This window comes from Thalassophryne amazonica, chromosome 1, assembly GCF_902500255.1.
Source record: "Thalassophryne amazonica chromosome 1, fThaAma1.1, whole genome shotgun sequence".
NCBI lineage: Eukaryota > Metazoa > Chordata > Actinopteri > Batrachoidiformes > Batrachoididae > Thalassophryne > Thalassophryne amazonica.
In genome coordinates, this window is record NC_047103.1 from 8,779,255 (window position 1) to 8,807,015 (window position 27,761).

General features: G+C 41.1%; 1 protein-coding gene across 2 annotated transcripts in view; it reads left to right on the forward strand.

The window, feature by feature from the left end:
* Positions 1-27,761, forward strand: part of oplah (5-oxoprolinase, ATP-hydrolysing) — a 105,789-nt gene that overhangs the window by 19,369 nt on the left and 58,659 nt on the right. Inside the window, exons 4-11 of one of the 2 annotated variants that reach the window (XM_034160364.1) lie at positions 12,836-12,950; positions 20,692-20,815; positions 20,978-21,173; positions 22,546-22,711; positions 22,898-23,036; positions 23,401-23,468; positions 25,773-25,969; positions 26,043-26,183. In XM_034160364.1, the coding sequence (XP_034016255.1) occupies positions 12,836-12,950; positions 20,692-20,815; positions 20,978-21,173; positions 22,546-22,711; positions 22,898-23,036; positions 23,401-23,468; positions 25,773-25,969; positions 26,043-26,183 (1,146 nt within the window). Of the gene's footprint in view, positions 1-12,835; positions 12,951-20,691; positions 20,816-20,977; positions 21,174-22,545; positions 22,712-22,897; positions 23,037-23,400; positions 23,469-25,772; positions 25,970-26,041; positions 26,184-27,761 lie in introns of both variants that reach the window. The other variant, XM_034160419.1, reaches the window with a different exon arrangement.

Genomic DNA, 27,761 nt, shown 5'->3' on the forward strand with positions numbered 1-27,761 from the left:
TCAAATGCAGCACTGAGATCTAACAGCAGCAGAACCGTAGTGGTGTCCGAATCCATTGTAAGCAGAAGATCATTCACCACTTTAGTGAGAGCCGTCTCTGTGGAATGATATTTTCTAAAAGCAGACTGCAGTGGCTCAAAGAGATTATTCTCAGTAAGATAGTCTACGAGCTGCCGTGACACCACTTTTTCCAGAATTTTAGGGAAAAATGACAGATTTGATATCGGCCGATAATTTGTCAATACACTAGGGTCAAGATTAGGTTTCTTAAGTAATGATTTAATCATTGCAGATTTGAAACATTTAGGAACAGATCCAGAAGTTAAAGAAAGATTAATAATTTCCAGCACAGTCGGCCCAAGAGTGGGCCACAGGTCCTTAAACAGTTTTGTTGGTATAGGATCAAACAAACAGGTTGTGCTTTTTGTTGACATTACAAGTTTTGTCAGCATGCCTAGTCAGATACTATCAAATTCTGTAAATCTAGGTAATACCTCAATAGTGGCGCCCACCTCAATAGCAGGGTGTAGTAGCTGGGTTAAGGCATGCTGGGATATGTTTAACCTGATGTCTTATTATTTTCTTCCCAAAGTAATCCAGGAAATCTTGTGCTGTAAAAGGAGAGCGAACTACAGGTGGTTGTCCATGCTTAAGTGTTGCCACCGTGTCGAACAAGAACTTTGAGTTATGCTTGTTTTTGTTGATCAAATCAGAGTAGTAGGTCCGCTTTGTAGCCAATAATGCATGCTTATAGTCTAAGATTGCATCACACCACACAAGTTCTAATTTTGAACAACGCCATTTCTGTTCTAGACCTCTTGCTTTATGCTTGATGTCACGCAGATAATCATTGAACCAAGGTGACTGTGATTTTGGGGAGCGCGGTTTTAACACAGGTGGTGCAATCATGTCGAGTGTAGTTTTGAGCACTGAGTTTAAACTGTCCACAAGTCTGTCTACTGACTGGGTATTGGTCAAATGTGAAGCTAAGACATCAGGCAGTCTAGCTTCAAGTTCAGTCTTAGTTGAGGAGTTAATGCATCGCCGTAATGATATATAAGGTTGTTGTTCCACTAAACATGACAGCGAAACTGTAAACTTAATAAGTGAGTGATCAGACACCACTGATGTAAGAGGTATGATGTCAATATTCGTGACAGCAATACCATGTGCGAGAACCAGATCCAGGGTATTTCCACTAATGTGCGTCAAATCCCGAATGCATTGTCGAAATCCTAATGCATCCACAATTTCCATAAATGATTTGCAGAGGGGATCAGAAGGCTTATTTATATGAATGTTAAAGTCACCAATGATCAAAATGTTATCTACACTAGTTGACAAGTTAGAGATGAATGCACCAAATTCATCTAAGAATTCAGAATATGGGCCAGGAGGCCTATATACAGTGACAACGTAATACGACTGATTTTTATTCTTCTGACCTTGGCAATGTGTAATATCCTGAGCAGAGCGGAGAATCAGATGCTCAAATGAGTGATATTTGTAACCCCCAACAGCTAATAAGCTAAACCTAGATTTATAAATAAGAGCAACACCCCCGCCTTGCTTCGCATCACGAGGGACGTGACTAAATGTATATGCTGGTGGGCAGGCCTCATTTAAGGGGAGGACAGCTGTAGGTTTAAGCCAGGTTTCACATCACCCAATCATATCTAAGTGATGATCAATAATTATATCATTGATCAACAATGATTTTGAGGACAGTGATCTTATGTTAATGAGACCCAGTCTAAGGACCTCAGTGGGGTTGACAGTTGAACTGTTTGGATTTAGGGGTGGTTCCAGAGTAGCATATATAAGATGCCTAGAAGTAGGTTTAGGTTTGAGACATTTCATGCGTGTTGTAGGTAGCAGACACGAAATCTTTGCTATTGCTGGAACAACCACTGGGCAATCCTCAATTTCAACATCATCCAATATAGTAATGGGTATTAAGTTTGGAAAGCATATCCCTCTATGATTTTTATGGACACGACTACGGAAGTAGGCCACAGTCTCAACTTGTTGAAATTCTCTCCCTGGCAAATAAACTGCACTATCACCATAGTGGATTTTCTGCACTAAATTCCCCGCTAAGTTAATGGATTCCACACCCACATTTGTCATAAGCCTTGCAGGGTCTCTAATCACCTGCTCTGTGGCCTGCTGTAGATTCCTAATGTTACCCTCCCTGTAGAGCTCTATCTATGTTTGCAGACAAGATTGCGGCGCCTTCTCCAGTAGTGTGGAGGCCGTCCGGCATCAGCAAGCCGGACGTTTTGCCTTCAGCCTTTTTGCATCCATTGCTCTACGGAGAAAATCCGTGAAAAATTGCACTTTCATCCCTCAGTGCATTGTGGCTTTAGGCTGCATAAATTCGGTGTCATCATGATGCTGCATGATGCAACTCTATGTTGGCCCAGTGTGAAAGGGGTTTGAGGCGTCATCAGGCTGTGTTTTCATCTACTCGTATATGACGTCACATTCACATGTTGGTGTAGAAAAACCATCACTCTGGTTGTCAGCAACAGTGACAAACAAGTGATGACGTGTTAAATAGGTGGCCAATAATTTATTTAATGGACATCGTTTTAGAGTTTTGGACAATCTTAGACTGTGACATGAAGCTGTCACTCTGATTAGTGTTTAATGCTGCGTTTACACATAGGCAGGACGTGTTACGCATGTCATATTTGCGTCATTCTTGGCACATTCCTGACATTCTTAACGTGACTTAACACAGGTTTCTTAATAGTGCGTGTTGGTGTGTGATATTCGTGATTTTCGTGGAGCATGTTTTCGGCTGTCAAAAAATGTTCCACAAATGTCAAGCACCACCCTCATCTCACCTCATGTCGTGGAGGTCGCAACTGAGCATGTTGATCCATCTTGATTAGTGGCGATCCTTAATAGAGCGTGACAGCATTCTTCTCTGATGTGCGCACAATTAACCCTGCTGCACCGCATTCAGTTTCGTTGGTGCAGTATGCTGAAGGAGGACAGTGATGCCAAGTCGGCTCAAAGTTTCGTTCCAGTGTTCTTCAGCGCGATCCTGCAGGTGTTCCACCTGCTGCATGTGCCTGATGTTTGTGAAAAAGAGTGAGACGAGAGCCTCGTGGGGCCACACATCTGGCTCTCTCCATCTCCTCCTCTCTGCGCCACTCCACAGCACAGAGCCCAGCTAAGCATGCAGTCACAAAGTTCTTCTGGTGTGGATTTTGAGGAGCAAAGTGGAGCGCTCTGAATTGTTCAGCAACTCGCGGTTGAGTGAGTGTGTGTGTGTGTGTGTGTGTGTGTGTGTGTGTGTGTGTGTGTGTGTGTGTGTGTGTGTGTGTGTGTGTGTGTGTGTGTGTGTGTGTGTGTGGAGACAGTTCGCCTGGTTCACAGTGTGACAGAACTTAACAATGTGCTGTTATGCACGATACCGTGCAACAGCGCGGAACATTATTCTTGACTGTGTTATGGTTCCTGATAATTCTCCAGCAGCACGTGCCATTAATTGTAACGTGTGGTAATAGGTTGCAGCAGTTCCTCCTGAATCATCACATTCATGATCAGCAGCCAAGAATGTGTACTTCGTGGCATTCTTGACTTGTCATTATGTGTAAACGCAGCTATAGAATTCAGTGTTTGTGATGTTACACTTTGACTTTGTCTCTGTAATGTTACAGATGTTGTTCCTTTGATGTTAAACCAGGTGTCTCGGCACTAACATAATCCATCCCTCCCTGTCTGTCTTTTCCCATCACTAAAGGTAAAACAACTTCCAGTTTGCTGCTAGAAGGGGAAAACTTGAGTTATTTATTTGAAAGCTCTCAGCTGTGGTGGAATCTGTTGTGTGCTCTTTAAGGTTTCTTATTCAATCTACACGTTGTCACACATGTGAGATTATTTGTTTTTGGTCCTGCATGCCAAATTCGGTGAAAGGAATGAGGGTCAGCTAAAGGACAAAGTGATTTGATATTTGAGAAAAACTGGGTTTAAAATCAAGGTCACAGGCCAAGGTCAGAATGTGGTCCCAATGCTTATGTGTAAGGATATATGGCTATTTGGGGGAATTGATTAAACATAGCGCCTGTGTTTACATTTAAACACTAATAAGAAGTCACATGTCACCTTGCTATTGGTCACATGACCTTGAAGTATTAAACTCTGTCTTAACTGTTAATCTTGCCAGAAACGTATATTTTGGAATTACAAAGTTACAGCCCCAATTCCAGTGAAGTTGGGACATTGTGTAAAATGTAAATAAAAACAGAATACAATGATTTGCAAATCCTCTTCAACCTGCAGTTGAGCTCAAACGTTTACATACCCTGGCAGATTTTCTTTTTTTTTTTTTTTTTTTTGGCCATTTTTCAGAGAATATGAATGATAACACAAAACTTTTTTCACTCATGGTTAGTGGTTGGGTGAAACCATTTATTTTAAATTCTCTTTTTAAATCATAATGACAACACAAACTACCCAAATGACCCTGATCCAAAGTTTACATACCCCTGTTCTTAATACTGTGTATTTCCCCTTTAATATCAATGACAGCTTGGAGTCTTTTGTGGTAGTTGTGGACGAGGCTGTCTGATGGTAAAGCTGCCATTGAATATGTTTCGGACTTTATTTACACCAATTACAAAGAAATACAAGCAATATGGCACTCTATGGTAAATCTGCATGGAGTAGCCAATTCTCAAAAACTGAGTGACTGTGCAAGAAGTAGAAGAGTGAGGAAAGCTTTATTGTTTTGTGCAAATATTTGCTCATTTTTGAAATGGATGCCTGCAACACGTTTCAAAAAAGCTGGGGCAGTGGTATGTTTACCACTGTGTTACATCACCTTTCCTTCTAACAACACTCAATAAGTGTTTGGGAACTGAGGACACTAATTGTGAGTGTCATGATTAGGTATGAAAGGAGCATCCCCAAAAGTCTCAGCCATTCACAAGCAAAAATGGGGCAAGGGTCATCACTTTGTGAACAACTGCATAAAAAAAATAGTCCAACAGTTTAAGAACAATGTTTCTCGACGTTCAATTGCAAGGAATTTAGGGATTCCATCATCTACAGTCCATAATATAATCAGAAGATTCAGAGAATATGTAGAACTTTCTACACGTAAGCGGCAAGGCCAAAAACCACCATGGAATGCCCGTGACCTTCGATCCCTCAGTCGGCACTGCATTAAATACCAACATCATAGTAGAGAAGCTTGAATCTTTGACTGGACTGGGTTGCTTGACGCGAGGACGTTTCACTTCAAATCGCAGAAGCTTCCTCAGCTAAAATTCTTGCTGTGGTGGTCCCACTTCTGTCTTGACTCTTGTAGAGAAGAATAATCAAGAAGTCACAAAAGATGGAGTTTTAAACCTAACCAGACCCCTCCTACCGAGAGGCAGACTGCTATAGGCTAGTGACTAAACAATAGCTCTAATTAGCACCTATTGTGCTCTAGTTAGCACCCTCCTAATGACAGGGCAGCTGTCCCTCCTAATGATGGGACAGACCCTCTCATGATGTCTCCCTTGACGACTCTGCTGATGACGTGAATGACTCATTACCATGAACAAAAGACTGAAACTGCTTTGACCTGAGTACCCCATTGTAAACAGGGGTAAACAATATTTTAACTTCCTTGTCCTTTCTTGTCCTCAAACAAGGAAGGACAAGGAAGTTAAAATATTAGCCAGAGAGAAGAAATGGTTTGAGAGAGGGGTCAAGGAGGCATTCTTTGTGAAACGTTTGAAACCCATCTTTAACCAGGGATGGGCTCTGAGACATGCTTTATCCCCTGTTTACAATGGGGTACTCAGGTCTCACACTGAATTTATGAGATCATGAGATGAAATAAACGGTCAAATATCCTTAAAACATCCTTAAAAATCAAATAAAATCAATTTTATTTATATAGCGCAAAATCACAACAAACAGTTGCCCCAAGGCGCTTTATATTGTAAGGCAAGGCCATACAATAATTACGGAAAAACCCCAACGGTCAAAACGACCCCCTGTGAGCAAGCACTTGGCAACAGTGGGAAGGAAAAACTCCCTTTTAACAGGAAGAAACCTCCAGCAGAACCAGGCTCAGGGAGGGGCAGTCTTCTGCTGGGACTGGTTGGGGCTGAGGGAGAGAACCAGGAAAAAGACATGCTGTGGAGGGGAGCAGAGATCAATCACTAATGATTAAATGCAGAGTGGTGCATACAGAGCAAAAAGAGAAAGAAACACTCAGTGCATCATGGGAACCCCCCAGCAGTCTAAGTCTATAGCAGCATAACTAAGGGATGGTTCAGGGTCACCTGATCCAGCCCTAACTATAAGCTTTAGCAAAAAGGAAAGTTTTAAGCCTAATCTTAAAAGTAGTGCTCTGTTGGGGTGATATGGTACTATGAGGTCCCTAAGATAAGATGGGACCTGATTATTCAAAACCTTATAAGTAAGAAGAAGAATTTTAAATTCTATTCTAGAATTAACAGGAAGCCAATGAAGAGAGGCCAATATGGGTGAGATATGCTCTCTCCTTCTAGTCCCCATCAGTACTCTAGCTGCAGCATTTTGAATTAACTGAAGGCTTTTCAGGGAACTTTTAGGACAACCTGATAATAATGTATTACAATAGTCCAGCCTAGAGGAAATAAATGCATGAATTAGTTTTTCAGCATCACTCTGAGACAAGACCTTTCTAATTTTAGAGAGATTGCGCAAATGCAAAAAAGCAGTCCTACATATTTGTTTAATATGCGCATTGAATGACATATCCTGATCAAAAATGACTCCAAGATTTCTCACAGTATTACTAGAGGTCAGGGTAATGCCATCCAGAGTAAGGATCTGGTTAGACACCATGTTTCTAATATTTGTGGGGCCAAGTACAATAACTTCAGTTTTATCTGAGTTTAAAAGCAGGAAATTAGAGGTCATCCATGTCTTTATGTCTGTAAGACAATCCTGCAGTTTAGCTAATTGGTGTGTGTCCTCTGGCTTCATGGATAGATAAAGCTGGGTATCATCTGCGTAACAATGAAAATATAAGCAATGCCATCTAATAATACTGCCTAAGGGAAACATGTATAAAGTGAATAAAATTGGTCCTAGCACAGAACCTTGTGGAACTCCATAATTAACCTTAGTCTGTGAAGAAGATTCCCCATTTACATGAACAAATTGTAATCTATTAGATAAATATGATTCAAACCACCGCAGCACAGTGCCTTTAATACCTATGGCATGCTCTAATCTCTGTAATAAAATTTTATGGTCAACAGTATCAAAAGCAGCACTGAGGTCTAACAGAACAAGCACAGAAATGAGTCCACTGTCTGAGGCCATAAGAAGATCATTTGTAACCTTCACTAATGCTGTTTCTGTACTATGATGAATTCTAAAACCTGACTGAAACTCTTCAAATAGACCATTCCTCTGCAGATGATCAGGTAGCTGTTTTACAACTACCCTTTCAAGAATTTTTGAGAGAAAAGGAAGGTTGGAGATTGGCCTATAATTAGCTAAGATAGCTGGGTCAAGTGATGGCTTTTTAAGTAATGGTTTAATTACTGCCACCTTAAAAGCCTGTGGTACATAGCCAACTAATAAAGATAGATTGATCATATTTAAGATTGAAGCATTAATTAATGGTAGGGCTTCCTTGAGCAGCCTGGTAGGAATGGGGTCTAATAGACATGTTGATGGTTTGGAGGAAGTAACTAATGAAAATAACTCAGACAGAACAATCGGAGAGAAAGAGTCTAACCAAATACCGGCATCACTGAAAGCAGCCAAAGATAACGATACGTCTTTGGGATGGTTATGAGTAATTTTTTCTCTAATAGTTAAAATTTTATTAGCAAAGATAGTCATGAAGTCATTACTAGTTAAAGGAATACTCGGCTCAATAGAGCTCTGACTCTTTGTCAGCCTGGCTACAGTGCTGAAAAGAAACCTGGGGTTGTTCTTATTTTCTTCAATTAGTGATGAGTAGTAAGATGTCCTAGCTTTACGGAGGGCTTTTTTATAGAGCAACAGACTCTTTTCCAGGCTAAGTGAAGATCTTCTAAATTAGTGAGACGCCATTTCCTCTCCAACGTACGGGTTATCTGCTTTAAGCTGCGAGTTTGTGAGTTATACCATGGAGTCAGGCACTTCTGATTTAAGGCTCTTTTTTTCAGAGGAGCTATAGCATCCAAAGTTGTCTTCAATGAGGATGTAAAACTATTGACGAGATACTCTATCTCACTTACAGAGTTTAGGTAGCTACTCTGCCCTGTGTTGGTATATGGCATTAGAGAACATAAAGAAGGAATCATATCCTTAAACCTAGTTACAGCGCTTTCTGAAAGACTTCTAGTGTAATGAAACTTATTCCCCACTGCTGGGTAGTCCATCAGAGTAAATGTAAATATTAAGAAATGATCAGACAGAATCAGACAGAGTTTTCAGGGAATACTGTTAAGTCTTCAGTTTCCATACCATAAGTCAGAACAAGATCTAAGATATGATTAAAGTGGTGGGTGGACTCATTTACATTTTGAGCAAAGCCAATCGAGTCTAATAATAGATTAAATGCAGTGTTGAGGCTGTCATTCTCAGCATCTGTGTGGATGTTAAAATCGCCCACTATAATTATCTTATCTGAGCCAAGCAGTAAGTCAGACAAAAGGTCTAAAAATTCACAGAGAAACTCAGTGTAACGACCAGGTGGACGATAGATAATAACAAATAAAACTGGTTTTTGGGACTTCCAATTTGGATGGACAAGACTAAGAGTCAAGCTTTCAAATGAATTAAAGCTCTGTCTGGGTTTTGATTAATTAATAAGCTGGAGTGGAAGATTGCTGCTAATCCTCCACCTCGGCCCGTGCTACGAGCGTTCTGGCAGTTAGTGTGACTCGGGGGTGTTGACTCATTTAAACTAACATATTCATCCTGCTGTAACCAGGTTTCTGTAAGGCAGAATAAATCAGTATGTTGATCAATTATTATATCATTTACTAACAGGGACTTAGAAGAGAGAGATCTAATGTTTAATAGACCACATTTAACTGTTTTAGTCTGTGGTGCAGTTGAAGGTGCTATATTATTTTTTTCTTTTTGAATTTTTATGCTTAAATAGATTTTTGCTGGTTATTGGTGGACTGAGAGCAGGCACCGTCTCTACGGGGATGGGGTAATGAGGGGATGGCAGGGGGAGAGAAGCTGCAGAGAGGTGTGTAAGACTACAACTCTGCTTCCTGGTCCCAACCCTGGATAGTCACGGTTTGGAGGATTTAAGAAAATTGGCCAGATTTCTAGAAATGAGAGCTGCTCCATCCAAAGTGGGATGGATGCCGTCTCTCCTAACAAGACCAGGTTTTCCCCAGAAGCTTTGCCAATTATCTATGAAGTCCACCTCATTTTTTGGACACCACTCAGACAGCCAGCAATTCAAGGAGAACATGCGGCTAAACATGTCATTCCCAGTCCGATTGGGGAGGGGCCCAGAGAAAACTACAGAGTCCGACATTGTCTTTGCAAAGTTACACACCGATTCAGTGTTAATCATCAAGCAAGAATGTGAAAGAATTCCACCTACAAAGCTTCAACAATTAGTGTCCTCAGTTCCCAAATGCTTATTGAGTGTTGTTAGAAGGAAAGGTGATGTAACACAGTGGTAAACATACCACTGTCCCAGCTTTTTTGAAACATGTTGCAGGCATCCATTTCAAAATGAGCAAATATTTGCACAAAAACAAAGTTTATCAGTTTGAACATTAAATATCTTGTCTTTGTGGTGTATTTAATTGAATATAGGTTGAAGAGGATTTGCAAATCATTGTATTCTGTTTTTAGTTACATTTTACACAACGTCCCAACTTCATTGGAACTGGGGTTGTTATTTATATGACTTATTTTCAAACTTGAGGTTTGATTGTTGCTCTCTGAGTGTCCCTTCTTTTTGTAACCACATCTATGCCTTTAAGGAAGCGTATCAATGCCTGTGCAGCATGTCTGTAAATGTTACCAGTGACCAGTTAACACGGGAAAAGTTAGTCAAGTTACAGGTAAACTGATGCATGAAGTGGACAAAGTTTGTCTGAAAGGAAGCCATGTATGCAGTATTTGTGAGTCTGTATGTGGTGTTTTTCGTAGGCTAAGTGCAAAAACCAGGATTAGTCATTATTGTTGTCTTGGAATTTGTCCTTCAGACTTGTTTTAAATGATCAGTTATTTAGAGACTGTAACTGCTGCTTTTTAACTGATCGAGCTGACGGGAAAAACTAAAGTGGAACATAAGCAATCTTAAATTGCATTACAGTATAATGCCTTAAAGGTATTTACAGTGAAGAAAATAAGTATTTGAACACCCTGCGATTTTGCAAGTTCTCCCACTTAGAAATCATGGAGGGGTCTGAAATTTTCATCTTAGGTGCATGTCCACTGTGAGAGACATAATCTAAAAAAAAAAAAAAAAATCCAGAAATCACAATGTATGATTTTTTTTTTTTTTTAATAATTTATTTGTATGTTACTGCTGCAAATAAGTATTTGAACACCTGCCAATCAGCAAGAATTCTGGCTCACACAGACCTGTTATTTTTTCTTTAAGAAGCCCTCTTATTCTGCACTCTTTACCTGTATTAATTGCACCTGTTTGAACTTGTTACCTGTTTAAAAGACACCTGTTCACACACTCAGTCAATCACACTCCAACCTGTCCACCATAGCCAAGACCAAAGAGCTGTCTAAGGACACCAGGGACAAAACTGTAGACCTGCACAAGGCTGGGATGGACTACAGGACAACAGGCAAGCAGCTTGGTAGAAGACAACAACTGTTATGATTATTTATTAGAAAGTGGAAGAAACACAAGATGACTGTCAATCTCCCTTGGTCTGGGATTCCATGCAGGATCTCACTTTGTGGTGTAAGAATGATTCTTAGAAAGCTCAGAACTACACAGGAGGACCTGGTCAATGACCTGAAGAGAGCTGGGACCACAGTCACAAAGATTACATTAGTAACACATGATGCTGTCATGGTTTAAAATCCTGCAGGGCAGCAAGGTCCCCCTGCTCAAGCCAGCACATGTCCAGGCCCATTTGAAGTTCACCAGTGACCATCTGGATGATCCAGAGGAGGCATGAGAGAAGGTCATGTGGTCAGATGAGACCAGAATAGAGCTTTTTGGAATCAACTCCACTTACCATGTTTAGAGGATGAGAACAACCCCAAGAAAACCATCCCAACCGTGAAGCATGGGGGTGGAAACATCATACTCTGGGGGTGCTCTTCTGCAAAGGAGACAGGACGACTGCACCGTATTGAAGGGAGGATGGATGGGGTCATGTATTGCGAGATTTTGGCAAACAACCTCCTTCCCTCAGTAAGAGCATTGAAGATGGGTCATGGCTGGGTCTTCCAGCATGACCCATCTTGACAATGACCCCAAACACACAGCCAGGGCAACTAAGGAGGGGCTCAGTAAGAAGCATTTCAAGGTCCTGGAGTGGCCTGGCCAGTCTCCAGACCTGAACTCAATAGAAAATCTTTGGAGGGAGCTGAAACTCCAAACACTGAAAGATTTGGAGAAGATCTGTATGGAGGAGTGGACCAAAATCCCTGCTGCAGTGTGTGAAAACCTGGTGCAAAACTACAGGAAATGTTTGACCTCTGTAATTGCATACAAAGGCTACTGTACCAAATATTAACATTGATTTTCACAGGTGTTCAAATACTTTATGCGGCAGTAACATACAAATAAATTATTAAAAAAATCATACATTGTGATTTCCAGATTTTTTTTTTTTTTTTTTTAGATTATGTCTCTCACAGTGGACATGCACCTAAGATGAAAATTTCTGACCCCTCCATGATTTCTAAGTGGGAGAACTTCCAAATCGCAGGGTGTTCAAATACTTATTTTCCTCGCTGTAAATATCTTAAACCTGCTTTTTCTGTTTAACTATGTTGACTTGTATCGTACCAGTTTGCATTTTGTGTATCAGGTGTTTGCTTTCTTTCTTTTTTTTTTAAATGGCAGATGCCAAAACCAGCTGCACAGACCTGATGATGATTGTGCAGACTGAATGAAAAGTGTTTGGATAATCCTGATTTGCCACACGGTTGAGGTGGCGGTGCCTCAGTGTTGAGGAGAATGTCGAAGACATGCCCACATTTAACCTGGCTGCACAGATAGATGGTTAGTTTTGAGGGGTGTGGATGGACTCTGCCTGGATGTTTTTCATCCAGGACCTGAGACAGTACAGCGATGTGGTGGATGCGCCGACGCCTGGTGTCGCAGACCGAACAGGCTGCCCCTAAAAGTCGGTCCACCTTTTGCATCTACACATGCATCATTTCGGACCACAGCAGCATGTCTGAGATGGAGTCTCTCCACCCAAAGCAATTAAATGGATTAATGGGATTATTAACCATCAGATGATCAGAAGATAAAAGCTCTTAAATCATTCTAAAGTCAGTTTTAAGCAGAAATGAGGCTGTTTTAAGCAGAAACTCAGCAAAATTCCGTGACACTTTGAAATGACCGATGCGCAGTGAACACATCAGCTAGCAGCTCATTTAGCCGTGGTGCTCTGATCACTTCCGCTGCCTTTAATGGTGAAATAATGCTGAATTTATGTGGAAATTATTGTTTTAGAAAAGCTTCAGATATCTGCCGCTGAGATAGATGATGAGTGGAGGCAGTTTGAAGCAGAAACGAGGTGTTAATCCGTGAAGCTCATCATCAGGGGGATAGATTTTTAGGGGGACCGTTCGGTCGGTGACACCAGCACTGGTGCATGCTACCACACCTGCTCTGTTCTGAATTTGCATAACTGACAGCGTTGCTTGTTGTTGACAGGAGGTGGTCATACCCGAAGTCCTGTATGAAGAGGTCATTGAGGTCGATGAGCGAGTCATCCTCAGACAAAACACCTGCCAGCTGCCCACAAATCATAGCAGGCGTATTGTCACAGGTGTGAGTTTACCTTTGTTACTGTGAAGTTTTGGTTAAAAAAAAATGAATGTGTTACTCTTTGTAATCACAAGACCATAATCAGATTTCATTATGATTATGGGAGAAACTGTGTTTTATAGATATATCACGTGTTTTTAATCCTGCTGCTGGAGGGCGCTATTTATCAATCTGTATATAATCGCCAATTGATTTCTTTCAAACTCACGTTCTCGAGATCATGAGGACTTTTGTTTTCCATGTGAAAAATAAAAGTTCAAAATCTTTTTATGGTGTTGCTGTAGCAATAAATGCTAATGGATGGGAAAGATGTGAAAAAAAGTTTGTTGGTGTTACCAAAAATATTCTGTCGGAGTCGCATTCACATCAGAACAGATTTAAACACATCCCCTAGTTAAATAAAGATAAACCGTTTTGTAATTGAAATAAAAGCACAGACTTATTCGCCCTGTTTACGTTTCAAATCCCGCAAAACCTCGGAGAGGTCACCGCGCTGTGAGATCTCAGTAACATTGAGAACTGCATTGAGACGCTCTGATCTCACTGCACTTTAACCGCTGCACACAGACAACACCATTAACATTGCAACATAAAACTATTTTTATATTGTGCCTAAAACTCTCATGAATATATTCTCTGGGTTTTTAGACGTTGTTATTGCGTTTATTTTATGTCAACATGCAAGAATCACAGGCTGTCTCGCTGCTGTGAGCTGCGATCGCTTCCTGTTCATGTCGTTCTGGAGGAAAGTGAAGTTTGCTCTTTAACGTCTTCATTATTGTTCTTTACAACACTGTTTGTCCTTTTTGTTCGAGACTAATATATATAATATGTCTGAAATTCGGTTTGCGTTTATTAAATTCCACGCAGATTAAACGTAACAGACACGGATTATTTGTTATAATTGCTTTAGCAAGTTTTCAGGGTATTATGCAGCAGTCTCTTATTAACGTGATGAAAAGCATAAAAAATTACATTTTTGTAGTATAATATTCATTTAAAATTGTCATCATATGGATTCTCTATGTTGTTTTGACTGCAGCGACTCTCTGGCAGGCAAGGGATTATGGGATACGTCAATAGGGCGAATGTCACTAAACAAAAGTAAAAAATATTCATATCCAAACTAAACTTAATCTACTGACTAAACAAAATAAAAGTAACATTTAGCGGTTGTTAAATTAAGCAACCACTGAACAGTTTATTAGCTAATTAAAGCTGAACACAATGTCTGGTTATTAAAGTGAAAGCTAACAAGCTATTCACCAAGTAAAGTCAAAGAGCTGGATTGCATAGCTTATGTAAATAAAAATATCTAAGTGAAGGTGACCATAACAATCTGTTAACTAAACAGAACAAAAAAACTCTGTGTTTATTAAATAAAGCAAACACTGACCACTTTATTAACCAATTAAAGCTGGACACAATGGTTACTAAAGTGAGAGCTAACAAGCTTGTAGCTAACTAATGTCGAAGAGCTGGATTGTGTAGCTAAACAAATGTCATAATATCTGCATGGTAATTGAAGTTGATCTTAATCAATTAAATAAGCAAGATAAAAGTAACTTATGTGCTTGCCAAATTACAAGCATTGAACAGTTTATTTTGTAACTAAAGTCAAACAATGTCTGGTTGCTAAAGGTAGAACCAACAAGCTAGTACCTAGAAAAAGTCAAAGCACAGAATTGTGTCACTAACGAAAGTCAAAACAGCTACACACTAACTATAACTGAACTTAACATTCTACTAAGTAAACAAAATAAAAGTAATTTTTTTGTGATTGCTAAATTAAGCAAGCAGAGAACAGTGGTTACTACAGTGAGAGCTAACAAGCTAGTAGCTAACTAAAACCAAAGCACAGTCATTTGCCCAGTTTTGGATCACTTTTTTGAAAGTCCCGCTATACGGAGCCATAATGCAACTGAATGTCCTTTATTGGGTATTGTTGTATTGGGTATTTGGATGTTATCTTGATGAAAACATCAGGATGGGTTAGCCATTCTACTTAAAATGTGAAGCCACATTATGTGTGGTGCAAATATTTGCTGGAAATGGATCACTTTGCCCGGTTCTGGATCACGACACTCTGTCACTTTGGGGGCATTCCTGGCATCTGGCTAGAGCCCTTCTAATGCAGAATGATGCACACTGTGCGCGAGACATTCACACACACACATTCTCAATAAATAAGTTTATTGAGATTCCACATTATTTCTGAAAAAGTATAAATGTGCTGTGTTGCAAGAGCTCTCATAACAAAAGATCAACTTATTTCTCTATAGAGGGTTTTCATGTGACATATCGGTCACGTCATTTTGTGTCCCGCGGCCATTCTGGATTACAACACGGTGGCCGCTGCTACATGCATTTGGCGAACAATTGCAGAAGCTTCAATGTCGGTGTGAAGAAGCCTCGCGGCACCGTGGCGCTGAGAGAGATCCGCCACTAACAGAAATCCACTGCTACCAGAATTTTATTTTATTTTATTCGGCAATACAATTATATAAGAATACATAAAAATACTGCTGAGGATAACACAAGAACGCTTCCAATACGGATGCTTATTTACATTGTGGTCCTTGAGCACCGAGCTGCTGATCCACAAGCTGCCCTTCTAGCGCCTGGTGAGAGAAATCGCTCAGGACTTCAAGACGACCTCCACTTTCAGAGCTCCGCTGTGATGCTCTGCAGGAGGCCGGTGAGGCTGACCTGGTCGGCATCTTCCTAGTTCACAATATCGCAGTGTGACACTGTCGGCCAGTTTGTTACATCACCACTAAATTCACTATCTGATATAAGATACGGATCCACTGAACCAACTGCTACACATCTATCACGATGAATAGCTTTATCTCGAGGATTTAAAGCATCGTAATAACCGTATATTCTCTCCATTTTTCTATCAGGCGGCAGCCTCCTTGTAATCCAGAATGGAGACGGCACCTGTCCTGCAGCAAATCGGTCACGTGATTGAAAACCCTCTATAGTACTACACTGTATATAACTGGAAACAGCGTGTATCCACCATTCAACCTTCCTGGACAAAATAATGCTTCTTTTAAATGATTATTATAGCTCACTTCATGTTTATTTATATTGTTAGAGGAGGGTTTTATGCTGCGTTTACACATAACGATGACAAGTCACGAATGCCATGAAGTACACATTCTTGGCCGCTGATCACGAATGTGATGATTCGGGGCAGAGGCGTCAGGTGTCCTCAGGAACTGCTGCAACCTGTTACCACACGTTACGATTAATGGCACGTGTTGCTGTAGAATTATCAGGAACCATTGCGCATGGTCAAAAATAGTGTTCCACGTCGTTGCGCGCTATTGCGCGTAACAGCGCATCGTTAAGTTCTGTCATGTTGTGAACGAGGTGAATTGTCTCCACACACACACCCATATTCATCCAACCGAATTCAAATCACTCCAGTTTTTCAGAAGAACTTTGTGACTGCATGAATACAACCCCTGGCAAAAATTATGGAATCACCGGCCTCGGAGGATGTTCATTCAGTTGTTTAATTTTGTAGAAAAAAACAGATCACAGACATGACACAAAACTAAAGTCATTTCAAATACCAACTTTCTGGCTTTAAGAAACACTATAAGAAATCAGGAAAAAAAATTGTGGCAGTCAGTAACGGTTACTTTTTTAGACCAAGCAGAGGGAAAAAAATATGGACACTCAATTCTGAAGAATAAATTATGGAATCACCCTGTAAATTTTCATCCCCAAAACTAACACCTGCATCAAATCAGATCTGCTCGTTAGTCTGCATCTAAAAAGGAGTGATCACACCTTGGAGAGCTGTTGCACCAAGTGGACTGACATGAATCATGACTCCAACATGAGAGATGTCAATTGAAACAAAGGAGAGGATTATCAAACTCTTAAAAGAGGGTAAATCATCACGCAATGTTGCAAAAGATGTTGGTTGTTCACAGTCAGCTGTGTCTAAACTCTGGACCACATACAAACAACATGGGAAGGTTGTTAAAGGCAAACATACTGGTAGACCAAGGAAGACATCAAAGCGTCAAGACAGAAAACTTAAAGCAATATGTCTCAAAAGTCGAAAATGCACAACAAAACAAATGAGGAACGAATAGGAGGAAACTGGAGTCAACGGCTGTGACTGAACTGTAAGAAACCGCCTAAAGGAAATGGGATTTACATACAGAAAAGCTAAACGAAAGCCATCATTAACACCTAAACAGAAAAAAACAAGGTTACAATGGGTTAAGGAAAAGCAATCATGGACTGTGGATGACTGGATGAAAGTCATATTCAGTGATGAATCTCGAATCTGCATTGGGCAAGGTGATGATGCTGGAACCTTTGTTGACTGCCTGAAGAGAACATGTAAATTTCCACAGTCATTGATGATATGGGGCTGCATGTCAGGTAAAGGCACTGGGGAGATGGCTGTCATTACATCATCAATAAATGCACAAGTTTACGTTGATATTTTGGACACTTTTCTTATCCCATCAATTGAAAGGATGTTTGGAGATAATGAAATCATTTTTCAAGATGATAATGCATCTTGCCATAGAGCAAAAACTGTGAAAACGTTCCTTGCAAAAAGACACATAGGGTCAATGTCATGGCCTGCAAATAGTCCGGATCTTAATCCAATTGAAAATCTTTGGTGGAAGTTGAAGAAAATGGTCCATGACAAGGCTCCAACCTGCAAAGCTGATCTGGCAACAGCAATCAGAGAAAGTTGGAGCCAGATTGATGAAGAGTACTGTTTGTCACTCATTAAGGCCATGCCTCAGAGACTGCATGCTGTTATAAAAGCCAGAGGTGGTGCAACAAAATACTAGTGATGTGTTGGAGCGTTCTTTTGTTTTTCATGATTCCATAATTTTTTCCTCAGAATTGAGTGATTCCATATTTTTTTTTCCCACTGCTTGGTCTAAAAAAAGTAACCATTACTGACTGTCACAATTTCTTTTCCTGATTTCTTATAGTGTTTCTTAAGGCCAGAAAATTGCCATTTGAAATGACTTTAGTTTTGTGTCATGTCTGTGATCTGCTTTTTTTTTCCTACAAAATTAAACAACTGAATGAACATCCTCCGAGGCCGGTGATTCCATAATTTTTGCCAGGGGTTGTAGTTGGGCTCTGTGCCATGAAGTGGCTCAGAGAGGAGGAGGAGGAGGAGGACAGAGCCAGATGTGTGGCTTCATGCGGCTCTTGTCTCGCGCGTTTTCCCAAACATCAGGCACATGCAGCAGGTGGAACACCTGCAGGAGCGCACTGAAGAGCACTGAAATGAGACTTTTAGCCGACTTGGTGTCAGCAATCAAACTGAATGCGGTGCAGCAGGGTTTAATTGTGCGCACGCTTCTTCCTCCGCCGGACTGGAGGAGGTGCAGAGATGTCTGGCTGCACGCGAGTCTCCTCTCGCTCCTCTGGTTGCTCAGACTCGTTTCTCCCGTTCATCGGTTACAACAGCAGGTGGAAAACCTGCAGGAGCGTCTTGGGGAGCTTCAGCAGGAACTGTGGAACGACACTTGGAGCCGAGTTTAATTGTGCGCATGTGACAGAAAACTGATTCGTCGTGGCGCGCAGTGAAATGTGACGCCGCGTTACAAGTCGTGTCAAAACTTGACAGTTTCTGTGTCACTTCGTAATAACGTGTGACAGTTTGGGCTCCAAGAACCATCACAGGAACCACTACGAACGTTGTCACGTTCTATTAAGGATCACTACTCATCAAGACGGATCAATACGCTCAGTTGCGACCTCCACGACGTGAGACGAAACGAGGGTGGTGTGTGACATTCATGGAAGATTTTTTGACAGGCAAAAACATGCTCCATGACTATCAAGGATATCACACACCAACACGCACTATTAAGAAACCTATTCAGATGCGTTATGTCACTTTAAGAATGTCAGGAATGTGTCACGAATGACAGAAAAATGACATTTGTAACGCGTCTTGGTTATGTGTAAACGCACCTTTAAATGCGTGGAGGTGAGATTTCTCCCGAATTAAAAAGTAAAAGCCCCCACATTCATGTCCATTCGTGATGTTGAGATGACCCCCAAAGTCCACATGACTCGCATGTACTGACACGAGGCTGCTGCTTCAGTGATCCACAACCGGCAGATTTTCTCGTCAGAGATAAATGTGTGCAGCAATTAAACAGCAAGACATAACACACTGACATTTTCTACCCAAGTAAGTATTTTCCCACTCTAGAACCAATGACACTGAATGGCTAACTCACCTTTGCTACTTCTTAGAGATCATTACTTTCAAACTTGCACGAATGAGTGAGTCAGAAAACGCGTGCACACCACTGAGACCGGGATGATTTGATTCCTCTGCTGATCACAAAGATGGCTGGATCCGGTCGAGCTTGTGGTCGTTTATAGACAAAACATCAGTCTTTCCATTGGTACCAAGTATTAGCTTATTCTCACTGATTACAAGAAACGGTGGCGCAAATACTACAGCAGTGATCCGGAACCGGCAATGATCCAGAACTGGGCAAGTGACTGTACTGAATTGTGTAGCTCATGAAAGTAAAAGCTGTAATCTACATGTTAACTGAAGTTAAGTTTAATAATCAGCTAAGTAAACAGAATTAAAGTAACGCTTTTGTGGTTGCTAAATTAAACAAGCAGTTTATAAGCTAAGTAAAGTCAAACACAATGTGTGGTTGATACAGTGAAAGCTAACAGGCAGGTGGCTAACAAAAAGGTCAGCTTTAATGGTTAACTTGAAATCAACAATCCAACAGTTCATTATTTAAAAAAAAAATGTCCACTTGGTCAATCAATTTGAAACTGAGTTTCACTTGTTGTTAAAGTCAGTAAATCTGTAACTCACGCAAAGACTTGCCTAACAGGCATGCAGCTCAAGATTTCTTAAAAATTTGAGTGTTGGAGAACTTTTTTTACCCCTCCAGCCTGTTATAGGTTGGCTGGTTACTGTCATCAACCCAGCGGGTGGGTATTGACCGACATCAACAATTGGTTTGTTAGCGTTTGCTCTGGAATGGTGAGGCCTAGGGTCACCAAACTTACAGGAGAGGAGTACCAGGTCAAGACCTCAGTCAAGTTTAAAAATTGGTGTCCTTGGCCCTGAGGTCAAGGCCATAGGCCAACAGGACTTCCTAACATCACAGGAATTCTGCCACCCAGGGATTTCATTGCCTCGGAGGCTGAGGAGTATCACTGACAGCCGCCAGTATTTTTCACTTGTAGAGAGAAAATAAGTATTCAGATAACGACCCTGTACTAAAACACTGTGACCCGGTTGTTTATACTGGTTTTGATATTTCATGTGTTGACAAAAATCATCTTAAGAAAAATGTATGCAGTTATTTAATGTATGCAAGAAAAGAACTTTAAAACATTTTTTAGATAAAAGTAAAAACTGATAAACATTCCTCATGATGACCACAGTGGAGCAACAGTTAGTGTTTGTTCAGCTAGGGTTCAAATCCCTAACGTGCTCCATTCTCCTGGTACATGTGGCGCTGCTTCAGGAAAGATGTCCGGCGTAAATCTTCTGCCAATTCAGCATGTGGTGCAAATGTGAGACACCAAAAGAAATGAGTTAGTATTTCTGTTTATTTACAGGGACACAGTAAAAGTACAGCGTGAGTTAAACTCTTTATCAGTGTCAGAATGTCATAACAGAATAAAGACCTGATGACAGCGAGTTGAAATAATGAGACAGTCTGTTTTTTTTTTTGTTTTTTTTTAAGGCAGTTCAGGGGATTCTCTGGAGGTGTGGAAGGAGCTGAATCTGGATCGTGTGGAGGAAGACCTAAGAGGAGTTCTGTCCCGCGGCATCACCAATCTGGCCGTTCTTCTGCTTCACTCCTACACGTCAGTTACATTTTTTCTTGTTCCCCAATTGTGTACGCCTGCTGTTAGTTCTGTATACATATAAAACCCTGGTGGTTTACTGGGTCAAAGTTCAGGACTTTACCTATGGTGCTTTTTAGCTCTTCTTTCTCTCTCTCTCTCTCTCTCTGTTTCTCCTCTCAGATGGCCGGACCATGAAAAGGCAGTGGGCTGCCTTGCACGTCGTCTGGGTTTCACGCACGTGTCTCTGTCCAGTGAGGTGATGCCGATGGTGCGGGCGGTGCCTCGGGGCTACACCGTCTGTGCCGACGCCTACCTGACCCCAAAAATTTATCAGTATTTGGAAGGTTTCACCTCTGGCTTTAAGGATGGTCTGAAGGTGTGTTCACTTTTTGTTGATTTTAGAAAGGAGGCTGTTTTTGGATCAGACGTCAGGTTCTGTAAGACCACAGTGGATCCTGTCCAGTGGAACCGTGGATCAGCTTTTTACCAGAACAGTGCAGCTTAAAAGGATTCATCTCGTTGGGTTTTCACATGATTTTAAAAAGCATGACTTCTTCATAAAGTCCTTTTTTTCTGAAGTGATTTAGTACAGCTTGATCTAAAAATATAAAACACAAAATAACTGACTGCATGAGTGCTTATCCCAGTTAATATAGCACAAATAAATCATCACTTTTACAACCAGGTGTTTTTAGGAAAATCGGGGGATGGATGCACAGACACTTCCAAGTTCAGTCAACTTAGTTGTTACAGGTGTCATAAATGGAATTTAAACATTACTGTAGCAACCAACAGCAGCCGGTCTGCTCTGTGTCAGCCTGATCCCAACAGATCTCAGAAGCTAAGCAGAGCCGGATCTGGTTAGTACTTGGATGGGAGACCTCTTTGGAACACCAGCGGCTGTGTGTGTTTCTCCAGGTAAAACTGGAGTTGCGTCAGGAAGGGCATCAGGCATAAAACATGTGCCACCTACCAATGTGGATCTGGCTGTATCTGCTGCGGCGACCCCAAACAAAACCGGGAGTGGCCGAATGACAAAACAACTGTAGCAACCAAAAACTTTATTCAATGTAAAGATTTAATTTGTTAATGGCATCTTGTGCAGAGTATGAACCAACATTCCCTCTGTGCTGCCCTGTGCAACCATTGCTCCATGCATAAAGAGACAGCAGCACTCACTTCGTAGCTGCTGATTTTTTTTAAGCTAGTGAACCACAGCGATTTTCCACAAATATGCTCAAAAATCACCTTTAGATCCTAAACGTGCCTCTGACTATGAACATGATTGATGTTGCACGTACATCTGTTTATTTTCTGCACAGAAAACTCTTAGAGCTGTTAAACGCCTTCAAATTGTAATTGTTCTGCACAATGCTGTGAGGGAGGGTTGGGGAGGAGTGGCTGAGAAGGTGAACTTTGTTTTGCTTCTGAAAATTGAGGTAGAGTGACATCTAGTGACAGAAAAACAATCAATTAGGGCACCTTTATAAAATGGAGAGAGGATGGAACAATAGGGTCAGTCTGCCTAGAGTAGGCTGTCCTCATAAACTGAGTGAGTGTGCAGGAAGGAGGCGAGTGAAGGAAGCTACCAAGGCACCCGTGATAACTATAATAAAAGTAGAACTTTATAATTATTAACAGATAAATCAACAGATTACAGATGTTTTAAATCCTTACTTCTGTGATAGTTGTCTCGATAGTAGTCATCTGAATCCTGAAAGGAGCTCTTTGTTCTGTTTCCTTCTCAGGATGTGGACGTATTGTTCATGCAGTCAGATGGTGGTCTGACTCCCATGGCGCAGTTCTGCGGTTCACGGGCCATTCTTTCCGGCCCAGCAGGGGGCGTGGTGGGATACGCTGTCACTTCATACAGCCAGATGGAGAGGAAACCCGTCATTGGTTTTGACATGGGCGGTGAGGGAAAGAATAAAAAAAAAGAAAAAAGAAAAAAAAGTCCACTTAATACCTAAAATAAAGTAACAAAAAAAAACCTCAAACCTAAGCGTAAACACAAAACAACAAAGTTCCCATTTTTTTTTCTTTTCTGACTGTTCCAGACTTTAGGTTGTAAAGTTCCTGGTCTCCTCTTCTTTTTTTCAGGAACGTCCACCGACGTGAGCCGTTATGCAGGCCAGTACGAGCACGTGTTCGAGGCAACCACCGCCGGCATCACCCTGCAGGCGCCACAGCTGGACATCAACACTGTGGCTGCAGGCGGAGGATCGCGACTCTTCTTCAGGTTAGCCAGTCGAGAGTCGTGACTGTGCTGTCGGTCAACGTTTGACCCCGACTCTCCCACAAGCACATTAATAGACAGAATATAGATCAGAAGAATATATCAGCTCACATTAGTAAATGCAGAGTGTTCACAGTGAACCTGAGTGCAGGAAAAGGAAATACACAGTTTGATTTCAAAATAAAAGCATGCCGTTTCTTTAATAAGCTTGCTTGCTTGTTTGTTTATTTTCCTAGTTAGGTGCACAGTGACTCCATGTCGCTGCACACCAGACACAAAATATTTTCAACTGTTCATTCATATTAGAAAACAGCACAAAAATAATCCATTGACCACAAAAAGACTTTATTGTTCTCTTTCCTTTCAGATCAGGGATGTTTGTGGTTGGACCGGAATCTGCAGGTGCTCATCCAGGACCAGCCTGCTACAGAAAAGGTTCCGCCTCCTTCACCTTTAATCCTCTGCTCACTTTGAGATTTACTTTACTTTTTAATAATTTGATGTGTTTATTTTGGTTCTGTCACACTGTAAGTTAGTACATTCTACATTTTCAGCTGCCAGCCAAATAATAACAATAATAATAATAAAAACAACTCCATAAATGGGGGTATTGTAATAAAATCATTTTGGATCATACATCATCCAGTAATTAATCCACAGCACCAAATAAAAACATGCAGTAACAACTGTTTGTTGAATCTTAGCTGATCTACAGCCTGTAATAGGGCAGCGCAGTCTCGTTTGAGGGCGGGCACTAAAGGGGTAAAATACGATGCATATGACGTAATTTCTCTACTTCCGGGGACAAAAACAAAGCATTTTCTCTGTTTTGGGGCAAATTACATGCAAACAAAGTGAAAATGCAAAGAAAAAGTGATGATGCGTGGGAAAGTGGACATGTGTCGCAGTTTGTTTATGACATGGAACTCAAACATGTCGAGGCAGTTTTGCTGGCGAGAGAACGGAGCTACTCAGCTTGGCTGTGTAGGCTAACACTTACTGACACCACGTCTCCCATTTGCCTCATCTTCCCTTCTCCACTGGGATTTCACAACTGCTTCAGTGATTGCAGCCGAAAACAAAACAGTACACCATGTGTGAAGTTCTGCTGTGTTTATGTTGCACAACGGGAGCAGAGGTCCCCAAAAGTGGTCAAATCCCGCAATATCACGCAGGGTTCAAACGAAACTGCGCTGCCCTGGTCACAGTGATTTACAGCTGGTTTTGGGTCACATCCAGGGTGGTTTGCTTTCACTTACTCCAACTCGTTTAAATTATCATCATAGCTTTGTCTAATCTACCCTCTGCTCTGAAAGAAGCAGCACATTTTGTATTTGTTGCTTTCTCTACTTTTTGGTTTCCTCTTCTCTGGCCTGATAGTTTTTGGTGCATGAAGACTGAAAACTTCAAGTTTAAAGTGATGGAACTCTTGTGTGGTTCACGGTTCTGGGTTGGAGCTAAAATCTGATCTTGCAGAAAACAAACAAGACTCTGTGGGAGAATTTGTTCTCTTATATAAAGAAAAAGCATAGCACACTCAAAATATTGATGTCCTGTTGCTGTTTTATTTCATAATAACGTTTTGGCCAAAGGCCTTCGTCAGATTGCAGGTTCAGTTGGACCAAGTGTTCAAAATTGTTTGTTTTTAAACATCCTCACACTGGTAAAGTCATACCCATCAGAGGCATCATATCCTGCAACACAAAATCTGTTATCTACATGATTACCTGTTCATGTGGAAAAGCCTACGTGGGAAAAACAAGCAGGGCTGAACATAGGAGCACAATAAGTTGTAAAAACTTAAATTATCCTGTGGCAGCTCATTTTGTGGAGTTCAATCATCCGATCTCTTCTTTAAGATATATTGGTATTGAACATGTAACTCTGCCACCAAGAGGTGGGAACCTGGAAGTGCTACCGTCAAAAAGAGCAATTCTGGATCCACCATTTGAAGACTCTCACTCCTCATGGACTCAACATTGACTTCGATTTAAGATGTTTTTTTGTGATTATGTTTTTGTAATCATGTATTGTTTATGCTGATGTTTTTCCTATGAACATTTAATAATTTTGTCTTCTGATTTTTAGAATGGGCTGAAATCACTTGGTGTCATCACTCTTGGGACCTCCCACTCGTTGGAGGGGTTTTGAGCACCTGGGTTGACAAACAATTTTGAACACTTGGTCCAACTGAAGCTGCAATCTGACAAAGGCCTTTGGCCAAAACGTTATTATGAAATAAAACAGCAACAGGACATCAATATTTTGGACATCAATATTTTGAGTGTGCTATGCTTTTTCTTTATATTTGAGTTACTATTTCTGCATATGCACCTCAGCAGAGGATCTTGGTGTGCATTTTTTACCTATTTAGAATTTGTTCTCTTGTCATCATTCAGTTATAGTTCATCTCTCTTCTGTCTTTAGGAGGTTGTTCGAGAGCTGGAACTCTGAAGTTGACATTGTGGACATTGAGGCTTTTTGATTGTGCAGCTGAGCAATCTTGGTCTTTTCAAAATAAAGCACACACAGAATAGTGTTGTAATTCTTACATTTAGAGTGAGATTAAAGCTGACAGTCATTGATTTTGTAGTAATTAATGGATCTGGTTCTAAAAATAATGACTCAACTGTAAATAAAAAAACAAACCTCAAATACACGGCTGTAAAGTGATGTTTCATGTGTACACTTACAATATAAAATCATCTATGACTAAATAAATAATCATTTTTTCCTCAGGTGGCCCTCTGACTGTGACGGATGCTAACCTGATCCTGGGTCGACTCCTCCCGTCATTTTTCCCAAAGATCTTTGGTCCTGAGGAGAATGAACTGCTGTCCTTAGAAGAGACCACAAAACATTTCCACCATCTCACTCAAGAGATCAACCTCTTCCTGTCTTCTAACCAGTCACAGGCACCAGCATCAAAAACAGAGGTAGAATGTTGCTTTTATCAGATATTCCGTCAGGGAATTAATAATAATAATAATTCTTTTAATGTGTTTTCAGGTTGGTGCTGATGGCACCAGTGACTCCCACAGCAGCGCAGTGCCAAACAGCCAATCTGCGATGAGTATGGAAGAGGTTGCCATGGGTTTCATTCGTGTCGCTAACGAGGCCATGTGTCGTCCAATCAGAGCTCTGACTCAGGTAGTTTAGTTGGTGAAGGGGAGGTGGTGGCGTAATGGTTTGCACGTTGAACTGTGGTGCCGGTGATCCGGCTTTGTTTCCCATTCGCAGCCCAGTTCCCAGCTTTCACTTTGCGATCAGAGTGTTACACTGCTGGAGGCAGTGTGAACTTTGAGCCGGGGTGCTGGGAAGGTGGAGAGACACGTGCTGTCCTGGAATCCTGGAAATAAGCTTCCCAAAAAAAAACATGTGGGGGCTTTCGTTGGCTATTCATGTGAAAATAAAGACCTTTACTTTAAGCTGAATCACATTTATGAATGGAGTCCTTTAAAAGTTGTGGTGTAGGGTTTATATATGTATGTTTATATTCTGTTCTAATTGGTCTCGTGTGAAGGTGGGTGATAAAGGTGTTAAATGAAAGAGCATATGATGCAAAAATTGTACTTCCGGAAACAACCCCATTATCATTATTTTTTATGTTGTCATTATGGGGTTCTGTGAGGAGAAATTTGGGGGGGAGGGGGGGGTGAATTTATCCCATTTAGCTATGAGGCTGTAACATAATAAAATGTGGGAAAAGTGAGCTGTGAATACTTTTCACACACACTGTGGAAGCAGACTCTTCAATAGACATGTTGGTGACAGAGGTGATGAAGAAGTAATGGGTAGATATTTTATCGAGGACAGGAATGTGGAAGGACAGGTGGTAGTTTGCAGAAAGGATGGAAATGGCTGTAATGAACACCTACTTTAAGAAAAGGGTGGAGCACAGGGTGACATAAGAGTGGAGGAAGATCCACACAGGTGCACTAAATTCTGTGTAGGAGAGATAAGAGAGACTTTGTCATTGTAATAAACACCAAAAATTTGTTGGTGACAAGCAGTCAGTAGCAGCAATGCTTAGATATAAAAAATAAAATAACATAAATAAAAATATAAGAGCAGTAAGGTGCATAAGACAACAATAGACAGCTTATTTTATTTAGAATGTAAAGTGAGATGCAAAAATTGCACTGCCCATAACTTTAAAATACAGTTGGTATACAGTTGGTCTGTGGTTCAGTCTGTAGCTGAAGCTGGTGAGTATGAGAGTGGGGGGGGAGCTCTGGGAAAAAAAGATGGTCCTCATTCTACTAATCCGGGTTTTTATACTGCGGAATCACTTCCCTGATGGGAGCGAGACAAACAGATGACATCCTGGTGAGTTTGGTCAGTGGAGATCCTGGTGGCTCTCCTCCGCAGACATCTAGCATACACAGCTCCAGGACAGGAGCCTCAGCACATACTCTCCACAGTGCTCCTGTAGAAGTTCACCAGGAGCTGAGGGGAGAGACCAGCCTGCTTCAGCTTCCTGAGGAAGAAGAGCCTTTGCTGTGCCTTCTTCATCAGGTTGGAGGTGTTGAATGACCAAGAGAGGTCCTTGGTGATGTGGAGTCCCAGGAATTTGATGGTGTCCACCACCTCCACCATCTCACCGTTTATGTGAAGTGGTCGGGGGTGGTCTTCCTGGTCCTCCTGAAATCCACAATGACCTGCTTGGTTTTTGAGGTGTTCAGAAGCAGATTATTCTCTGAACACCACTGAGACAGATGTTGTACC